Below are 10,658 nucleotides of genomic sequence, written 5' to 3' on the forward strand. Positions count from 1 at the left end.
GGCATAAATGCATCCCTTCCACGGATACGGAGTTGTGCCATTAAAGCTCAAAATCCTACCAGAGCAATGGTTGTTACATAAAGTAAAACACTACCATTGTGTTGCATTTTCCCCAAATTATCAATATAATGGAACAGTATTCCGTTGAAAAACAATTTAGCATGACCCTACTGTAAGGAGAATGTCACAAGAATGGTCCAGCTGTTTTCAGAAAAATACTATCCTTCACAACAAACGATAGGAAATAAACGTCTGTGTACCACAGGTTCATTTACAGACAGATCCAGGGAGCAGACCATGAACAGCAACCAGGGTTCATAATGAAGCTGCTATATTAGCATTTCACATTTAGTTCAACACTTTCAAAATAGCTATTGATTTCTAGCCACCATTCCTTAATACTTGTAGGATGGTTATTTCATTTCTCTTTACGCCAATAATTGTTGTTTTTGTGGATATATGTTGGTAATTTGTGGTTCAAAATATATATTTTATTATTGTTTACGCCCTTGTCATTGATACTTTGAGCATAGAGTATATGGTGCATATTAATGAAAGTTTTGAAAGACATGACCATGAATCTGACCTTCAATAACCACAGTGATATATATTGTCACAGGATAGGCCCACAACACCCTATTTCATGTCATTAACAATTATTTCCCTATAGCACTCAAAATAACCCGGTATATATTATGGATTTATAAAAATCTAAAATATTTATTAGTTCCCGAGTCATAAAAATGCATAGATGCATGTTAATGCACCCATCTTTGCTGAGGAATAAAGTATAAAGAAATATATTAACTTTATTGGCCTATCTAAAAGAGTGTTACGAAATGGAACTTTTTGGGGGCCTAAGAAATAAATTAATAACAAATATGAAACTCATTTTATCATTCGATTCACCACTAAATTATTCCGGTTTTTGGTGGTTTTTACACCTCATTAGTAACCCTGGATGTAGAAAAAGTGAAAACATAACTAGACTTCTTACAGTAGTGACCTGTGTATTACACGTAAAATGTTTGTAGTCGTCATTTACTTAACACAGTGAGCCTATATTTATATAGAATATGAACTTTCTGAGGTAAATAGATGACAGTAACGTCGGTTTCTTGTTCTAATAATTCCTCACTACGATTCAATCGGACAATACAAGACACTGAAGACACCCTTTATCTCAACAAATCTTTTTGAAACAACGTTTTATAATATTGACTTTGGGGTTAAACATGTTTCTTAGTATACTGATACATTTACTAGGTGTTAGCTTGTGTTTTTAATGTAATGATTGTACTAAAAGCATACCAATAGAATGAAGCTCACCCGGTAATAAGTATATACGCTTTTTTGGCACTCATCACATATGCACACGTCTAGTTCTTCAAAAAAGATTGAATATCTTTCTATCACTGGTCCCGAGATCACTGTATTTAGCTATTTCTCTATTGAATGTGTATAAGTACATTTCTGTTGACTTGTATATTGTTCGCAGTACTATCTGGTTGATTATATATAGCAATGAATTTAGAGCAGATTTTGATTATTGATGTATTTCCGATCACACAATATGATGCTCTAGAAATCTTATCATCTACAGTCCATAATTACGTCATCTTAAAGATTGTTGCTTTTTACATAAATTAGTAGCATCAAAGGTACATATTACAGTTATTATTGACGATGATCCATTATTTCAGTAGAAATCTTTGAAAATCTTAGGTGAGAAACCAAATCAATCCTTTGCTGATGGACCGATATAATATTAACTCTTTCGTACAGGTGTTTCAAAATTTGATTTGAACCTTTAAACTTTACATATTTGTAGGAAAGGTTACTCGGCTCATATTGGATTTAATCATTATGCTAGATAGTTAATTGCCATTTATCAAATTTCTGTATCTTTAATTTATGTGTTGTGAATTAATCAGAGCATAGGTAGATAGAAATTGTTCTTTTTTCACATGCTGTAAACATGTAAAAATATCCCCGTGCTAAGTTTAAGAAAAATAATTTAATATCCAGTCAAAGATAACTCTTTGCATTATAACCTGATACATTATATTTTTTGTTGCATTAATAATCATAATTAAAGTGTGTTAAAGGAATATAATTTTGTAGAACTGGGCAAACATTATTAAGCTTAGGAATATGTTTAAACAATTTTTACAAATGATATTCAACTAAATATAAAGAAAAAAGATATACAGTTTTAGTTCTGATCAAAAGATAGGACGATAACAATTCAATCTATAAAACACTACAGCTTTATCATTCTTATACCTTCCCAGTGGTTGCTTTAACTGCTACAAATACAGCAATTATTTTTGTACAAGTTAAGAGAATATCAATAGTATTATTGTAACTCGTTCTAAAGGTTAAGGGATTAGTACAATGTTTTTGTTTACTTAAGTTACGAAAAGTAAAAAAAAAAATTGAAAGGGAAAAGCGTATTTTACAAAGTTTATAAAATCCTGAACATTATGTAATTAGATTCCCTTACACCGAAAACTAAGAACATTATTAGTTGAAAGGCACAGAAATTTACTATTTAAGTAACTACTCTACAAAAACATCACCTTTCTTATTTTCTAAAGACAGCAGAAACTGAAAACTGAAGTGGCCAAGTCTAGTAAAGCTGTTCAATCAAGATGGAATTTTGAGAGGTAATTTGAAATTTCCAGTAAATTAAGAAGTATTTGGCAGATCTTAAAGTGTAACCGACTGATAATAATTTTTTTTTTAAATTTGTTATTAAAAGTACTCACAGTTTACGTCCAGTTTAATTGTCACTGATTTTGGCATGGTGAGATTAGTGTTCATAGCCTGGCAGGTTATGGTGGCTTTTGACAGGGTTCGATCTACAGCTCTTATCTCAAGACTGTTAAACACTGCTCTGTCTTTCAGAATAGTGTAGCTGTCGTCCATTAGAGCCTCTTCTCTCCACCACTTCACAGAGGGAGAAGGGTTTCCTGAAGAGTAAATTCTTGCCATAAATAAGAATATTTGCTTCGAAACCAGTGGATATATTTGACAGGAGATTAAAGTACCTTTAGAGATTTCTCAACACAAGCGCTGTTTTTATATTGTTTTCCTTGTGGGAAAAAAAAATCGAAAACTTATAAGCCTAAACAAATAAAATATCTGCTTTTGGTTATAATATTTTCTGTTTCTTTTGGATAAACAGAAATTAATTGTTACTATACAACTTAATTGGAAACTATTTCTAAATTTACTCTTACTGTATAACTTCATAAAGGAAACCAATTCACTGGGCTTTTGTAGTGATCAATATTTTGCAAATAAAATCGTGTTACAACTATATCTAACTTCTTTGAAAATTACATGCCGAATTATATTAAAAGTAAAAAAAATACAGATTAAGTATATTTCTAGTTTTCCTTGAAGTCTTATTTCCGGAGATTTTAAGGAATAATGTTTCCATGAAAAACTGAAAATCGCTATTTCACTATAAATGAAAACAAAAAATAATAATATTAATAATAAATACTTGAAAACAATTAGTTTTATTCTTAAAATATAGCAAACAACTGCCCTAATTCTCACCTCCGACAGCTATACATGTTAGGTTTATTGAGCTTCCCTCGTTAATAGGGCCGAAAACTGTATCTTGGAATTTTTTATCTCCTGTTTGGACATAAATTTCTTTCGGTGGAACTGTAAGCAGATCGAGATTAAACATGTATTTGAAAAAAGAAAAGAAAAAAGAAATGCTTAACCATAAAATATTTAACATTCACATGTTTAGTTTTGCTTTATCTATTACATGTATTAGTTAAAGAGCAACTTGCAATATTACAAGCACATTAGGTAATATATGAGATTCAGGCGAAGATGGTATCAAAACTAATAATTTTATATCCATTTCAGAAATGCTTTAATTTTGGTTGAATTTCGCGCAAAGCTACACGACGGCTATCTACGTTAGCCTCCCTAATTTAGGGGTGTAAGACTAGAGAGAAAGCAGCTAGTCAACACCACCCATCGCCAACTCTTGGGCTACTCTTTTACAAACGAATAGTGGGATTGAACTCACATATAACGCCTCCACGGCGGAAAGGGCGAGCACGTTTGGTGGGACGGGGATTCGACACGTGATCCACAGATTGCGAGTCGAGCGCCCTAACCACCTGGCCATGCCGGGCCTTAGTGCTTTAATAGAAGCAACTGAATAGATCAACGTCAAAAAATTATGTAATTTGTTAATCAAATTGATTATAAATTACTTTCCATTTGAAAGTGTATTTCGCAATGAAAAAAAAAGGAATGGCAACTAAATATTACTTTATAGGTACTTTTGGTCGATATCTAAATATAACACTTCATTTAATCATACCTCAAAGTCTAGTATCTATAAGGAGAATATCTTATGAAACTCTTTATTATTATTATGAATTTCGCGCAAAGCTACACGAGGGTTATCTGCGCTAGCCGTCCCAATTTAGCAGTGTAAGACTAGAGGGAAGGCAGCTAGTCATCACCACCCATCGCCAACTCTTGGGCTACTCTTTTACAAACGGCTGAAAGGGCGAGCATGTTTGGTGTGACGGGTATATTTTATGAAATAAGTTATTAAAACATGTCTATCTGAACTAACGTTCTTCTACCGAGTGAAAATTAAAATTATTAGCAGTAGAAACATGCATGATTTGTTTTTCAGTTATTCGTCATGATTATCTTCTATATCTTTCACAATATTTGTTCCACAAATGTATTTAGGTAAAAAATCATCTTAACATGATTTTAAGAATACAAATAAATCGACTACATTTTTGTCCAATCCTTTCCATTTTGTCATTCTAATAGTTGACAAAAATAATTGTTTAACAACTTACCTTTCCTTTCTTACACATTCAATAATCATTATATTAGTGGAAACTATGTTCAGTTGCACAATACAAGAGTCTTATTTACGAAATCTTAATAATAGGTTTGGAGTACATTAGAGTATATGCATTCATTTTTTACATTAGAATAATCATAGCTCATTTTCATTTGAAAATTATTGCATTTTATTTTAATGTTTTAATTAGCTTGAAATAAGAAAATCATGTATACGAATTTTACATCAAACTTCAGTTTATGTTACTACAGTTATCATAAAGAACAATAAAGACCTTCTAGCTTTTTCGTTTACCGATTACGTTAACTTTGAGTTTCCTATTTTGAGTTCTGCCTCGACGGAAATCAACACGACATCGATATTCACCACTGTCATCAGCTTTAACTGGTTCGATGACAAGGAAAGCGCTTCTTAAGGAAATGTTAAACTTGGCTCGAGATCCAAGAATGTCGCTTGAAAAATGTTTTCCTTCTTGCACAGGTTCGTTTCTTGCATCTACACTGTAGATCGGGTTCCCAGAGTCACCTATGTACCACAGAATCAGCGCTACGCTGTCGTCAAATGAAGGAGGTGTTATGTTGCATGGTAAAACTACCTTGTCGCCCACCACGGAGTTGTATTCAAAATACTCTAAAATAGATCACAAATTTGTTCGTTTTTTTTTTGTTTTTGTTTTTACAAAATAAGGTTAACACCACTATTACAAATTATTTATTAAACATAAAAACAAGCAATTATTTGTATAACCATTCTTACATTTAAACCGTATTCGTAAAATTTTAGAAAGCAACAAGCAATTAGATTGATAATTTATTAAATTACTTCTGTTTAATATACGGCCATTTTATTCGTAATTCTATATATTATTCGCCATGTTTCGTTGCACACTTTTTTCATAAGAACTGACGTCAATCATGAGTGATGTCATTACGGTAAAAATCTAATGTGTTATATTTGATTTGTTTGTTTTTTTCGGATATTCGTGCAAAGCTAAACAAGAAATTTTTGCAACAGCCGTCTCCAATTTTGGGCTGAGAAACTGAAGAGAAGACACCCACTGCCAACTTTAGGGTTACTCTAATCAAATAGTGGTACTTGGTCTTCTCTCTTATAACGCACCCCCGGCCCCAAAGTGCGCAGCGCGATCTTGGGGCAACGTTACACTAATCACAGACTCTTGGATTTAATGTTTGGTTCGATAGCCTTTAACCACAACAGAGGCCGTTATGTCTAAAGGTGCATGTTTGAAAGAGATACCTGTGAATAAATCATATATACGTAACAGTGTGGACAGCATTTAAGACACCTTAGATATTGTATCAAAATTTACCAATGGTGAATGTTTCTTGTAAAATAATTGTTCTGAATATATTATTATATGTATAACGCTTTCGAACAAATAAATACTCATTCCGAAACATAAAGAATATAGCTAAGCCTAGTGTGACAATGGTCTACGAACTTGCTGATTGAATTAGTGAAGTTGTTAGTAAGATAATTTTTTATAGATACTTATTAACCAAGAGCAATGTTAAATTTAGAACTACAACCCTTCCTCATAAAACTTAAATTAAAACGTGAAATTGCAAGAAGTAATAGTAAATATTGTTTACCAATAATCGAAATGATTCCCTTAGTCAAAGTCTGCGAAACGTAAAATAAGTGATATGGCATAATATAGTGACTTTTGAAATGTAACGTTCTAGCCTTATTGTTCAACATACGGTATGCCTTTTGAACGAATTTAAAGGCAACCACGACAAAACATGTCACAAGAACATTAAATTAAGTTACTTATTCAACAACCAAATATGATGACAATAAAACATAACTACTTGTATAAAGATAGCTTTACGAGATGGCATTACATTAAAAACTTACTTTTATGATGAAAAGAACTCAGAAAATCAGTAATTATTATGTTCCTTGAGCTTGAATATATGTATTTTATTTTCATTTTTGACATTGGTTTTTGTTTTTCAATAAAACATAACATTCGCTTCTAGTAAATGTGATTATTTAATACCTTTTTGATAAAAAAAAACACTAATTTCTTTTTAATTTAAATTTTTTCTCAAAACCTACTTTATCACATGTGATAATTGCACAGACATAAAAGGTTATAAGAAATGTTTAACCACAGTGACATCAGAGATTAGCCTCAGAGATGCATTCCTTGTAGTATTTCGTAAGCGAATAATCAGATAAATATTTTGAGGCAACTTCTGAGAAATTAGTTACAGAATGACGCACTCATTCTTATAGAAAGGTTGAATATTTCGAAAGTTAATTAAGTCTCGGTTAACCATGAGAAGAACGTAGCTATAATAGGCAACAGATAATCGTGTCTCTCCCAAAATTCAAAGGATCTGAATGCTTTAATTATTTCTCACAGTGTATTAAGAATATTGGCTAATTTCTATTATCTTCAGAAGACTACCCATATCAATAACATTTATGTACATATTAATATTTTCCTGGATAAACAGAGCTTTCATACTTCACCTACATGTTACGAAAAAGATATAACAACTTTTTAAAAAAATGAAAAATGAACTATAAACAATACTATTCATCGTGCTGTTTTTGACTTTGTAAGCCTAATTTTGATAGTAAACTTAATTGAATAATGTCATATCGGTAATTGAAATAAATACTATACCTGTTTGGTCATCATAAAATTGAACAGGTTTTAATTTTATTCCCGGAACTCCTGGGATGCGTAAAAGAAAAAGGAAAACATATTCTCATTGAGTAAAAAGTAAAGAATTATGAAATTAAAATATCTTTGCGATTAAAGGAAAAAATAAACTTAAAAAAAATACTTACAAAATGGCCTTGATATTTCTATAAGTAGATATGCACTTTTAGAAATTAATTAAGTTTATGAAAAAGGCAAGGTTAAAAATAATGAGAACCAAGATATAATAATACTAAGCAGAGAATTGTGAAACTAGAGTAGAAAGAGTTTGAAGAAAAATAAAGCAGTTAAACAATAGTATTGCAAGTAGGCTGCATCATCTGGAGAGTGTCTTATATTTGATGTCCAACGAATGTTGCCCCTTGATAATGTCATGAAGTCACGATCCCTCAATTTCACATGTCGGAGATCAAATAAGTCTAATGCAGCCAGAACATCACTTTTAAGTGAATTAACTCACTTTTACTCTTTGCCCAGATATATTAAAGTTAATAGTTTAGTTGTTAACAAGTTATTATGAACATCAATTATTCTTTATAATGTAATTGACCATTCTATAGAAAAAGAAAGAAAACAGCCACATCAAGTTTCATATGATGGTATGTCGAGAAAGATGTAGGATATTAAACGAAACTTAGCACACATATGCTTAACAGAATAATAAAGTTTAATATCAATGTAAAATTATATAGATACAACAATAACTTTAACCTCAATAATTTGTATCTATATTCGATGGCAAATATAGATCATAGTTTGGCTCGCTAGCTTTTAGTCACACTTTTGTTATTTAAGTTATAGAATATTAAGCGAAATGTACCACATATATGCATGACAGGATATTAAAGTTTAATATCAATATAAAATAAATTCAAACTCAATAATTCCGTAATGACAAGTAATTTATTTATTTTTAAATTCTTCATGAATGATAGTTGCTTAAGAAAACGACAATATACTTTTAATCATCACAACCGTTAACTACTATTGTAATAACTAAGAGCTGCCGATAAATAACGGTTCATACTAACTTCTTGTTTGCTCCGTTTAGTTTTGAATTAAAGGAGCCTTAAGAGAATAGTGTAGGGGAAATGCATACTTACAAGTAGGTTATTTTATGCTACTTTGTTGTATTTATTCGTTAAACACAAGTTATTATTATTTATTGACACTTTATATTGTCAGGGGTTTGCTACATTCAGGGGTTCAGTTTCCCGCGATGGACATAGGATATAGCCCAATGTGATTTAGCTCTAATAACAAACAACCAAAAAAGACATCTTATACTAAATTGGTATATATGATATATCATCGCACTGCTCATGATATCAGTATATTTCCTTTCTATAACTCACAAGATATATCACAGGGAAAAGTGGACAAAATTAATATTATTGTTCCTTGCGTATTAAACATTAATCAGCCATAAGCATCACACAATCAGTCATAGAAAAAACCTCATAGTTATCTCCGACTTGTTACTCGTAGCACCATCCTGAGTCTAAGTAACTGCCATCATTCTTTGAAAAATGGCCTCAGTTAGGTTCCGACAAGTGTGTAATATAATCTGTCTCCTTAGTTGTTTCAAAATCTCAGCATGTTAGTGAAGACTATGGAGCAAATTGATTCAAATTAATCCCTAGACTTGATTCTAAGTATGTGTTTCTAGGCTCTCATTAATCTACAAAATTAGGATTCAGCACTGGCAGACCTTACTTAAAACACAATATTGCTGAGCATACTTGTAGGTGACGTAATGTTCTCTTATGCTTTTCATTCTGAAGCACCAATGGTTCGATTGTTTATATACTACAAAAATAGATTTCAGCATTTTCTGACACTCATTTTTCGACACCTTTTTTTCGTCGATTACTTATTATCAAAATCCTAATTCTACTGAATGGTATCATACACATTTTATCACGTGTGGCCAAGCATTACACATATTGATTTTCAACACTTTCAGAAATCTCTATCCTCAAAAAATGCATGGCGCTTTAGTATTTAATACAACTTTGCACTAATACTCTACCTAACTAGCGTTTATTGTATTCATACTTACTGAGTGCCATCAAAGACATGCTGAGATAGCAATTTCACATTCCAGAAGGATCTGGGTAAATTTGGTTGCGAATAGTATTTTGTTAATATAATAAAACAATGTTTTTTTTCATCATTTTCAAATGTTTGAAAATATTATTTGGAGAAATCCTTTCTTTGCCTCCGACTTTAGTAAATGATTTTAACATTACTTCTTACACATTTTTTGATATATGAAATTTCAAACTATAGTGAATATTCAGTAAGATTCACTTGTTATGTGTTACATAATGTTACATAATACTTCCCAAATGTGTTATGGAAGTAGAAATCATTTTGTAAATGATTAAAATACAACGTTTCCCATTTACACAATCAAACGGCTTCCACATAAAAAAACTTTACATGTTTCCATGTCCACTTCAAAAGTTATTCACAAGACATGTGTTTTCAGTATTTGAGCTTTTTACAGGTCATGTGCTATTATGTCTCTGTGTTATTCATGTAAGTCAGTGAGTGGCCAACCTTTACAATGTGTCACGCCATATATCAATGCAATATACTTGCTGGACCTTAATATCTCAGTTTAAAATTTTTGTTCTTTTTAAATTTTACCATTTCCAATTATTCTCGGATATTTTAAAGCTGCAGATGTTGCGAGGTTGAGCTGAAGTTTTAGTTTGTACCATAAAATTGTATGTTGTGTTGTTTGTTCGTGTTCTGCTATAGCTGAATTTTCTATTTCATTGTTTTTAACGTACTCTTTATGTTTCTGTAATCCGTGTTATAAGTTCCTTTTAGTTTGACCGTTACAAATACTAACATATTCACATTTTATAAATCCCTATTATTAACCTTTATTTCACGCTTGGTATTCTCCAATATTTGTTTCAATTTATTTATAGGTTTAATGTGATGGTATATATTTTTCTTGTTTCTAAAAAAACATTAAATAATTGAACGTTTAATCCTAGAATACAAGATAAACTTGATGGTTTTTTTTAGCTTTTCATAAACAATTTTAACTAGCATTTGTTTGTTTGTAATTAT

General features: G+C 31.2%; 1 protein-coding gene across 1 annotated transcript in view; it reads right to left on the minus strand.

Moving 5' to 3' along the window:
• LOC106463939 (synaptogenesis protein syg-2-like) overlaps positions 1–10,658 on the minus strand; it is a gene marked incomplete at its 3' end in the record, with an annotated part of 46,811 nt that overhangs the window by 1,778 nt on the left and 34,375 nt on the right. The window contains exons 2-5 of the mRNA XM_022391572.1: positions 7,530–7,580; positions 5,162–5,497; positions 3,571–3,681; positions 2,772–2,975 (exon numbers count right to left, since the gene is read on the minus strand). Of these exons, the coding sequence (XP_022247280.1) occupies positions 2,772–2,975; positions 3,571–3,681; positions 5,162–5,497; positions 7,530–7,580 (702 nt within the window). The remainder of the gene's footprint in view (positions 1–2,771; positions 2,976–3,570; positions 3,682–5,161; positions 5,498–7,529; positions 7,581–10,658) is intronic.

This window comes from Limulus polyphemus, unplaced genomic scaffold (assembly GCF_000517525.1).
Source record: "Limulus polyphemus unplaced genomic scaffold, Limulus_polyphemus-2.1.2 Scaffold1521, whole genome shotgun sequence".
In the NCBI taxonomy this organism is placed as follows: Eukaryota; Metazoa; Arthropoda; class Merostomata; order Xiphosura; family Limulidae; genus Limulus; species Limulus polyphemus.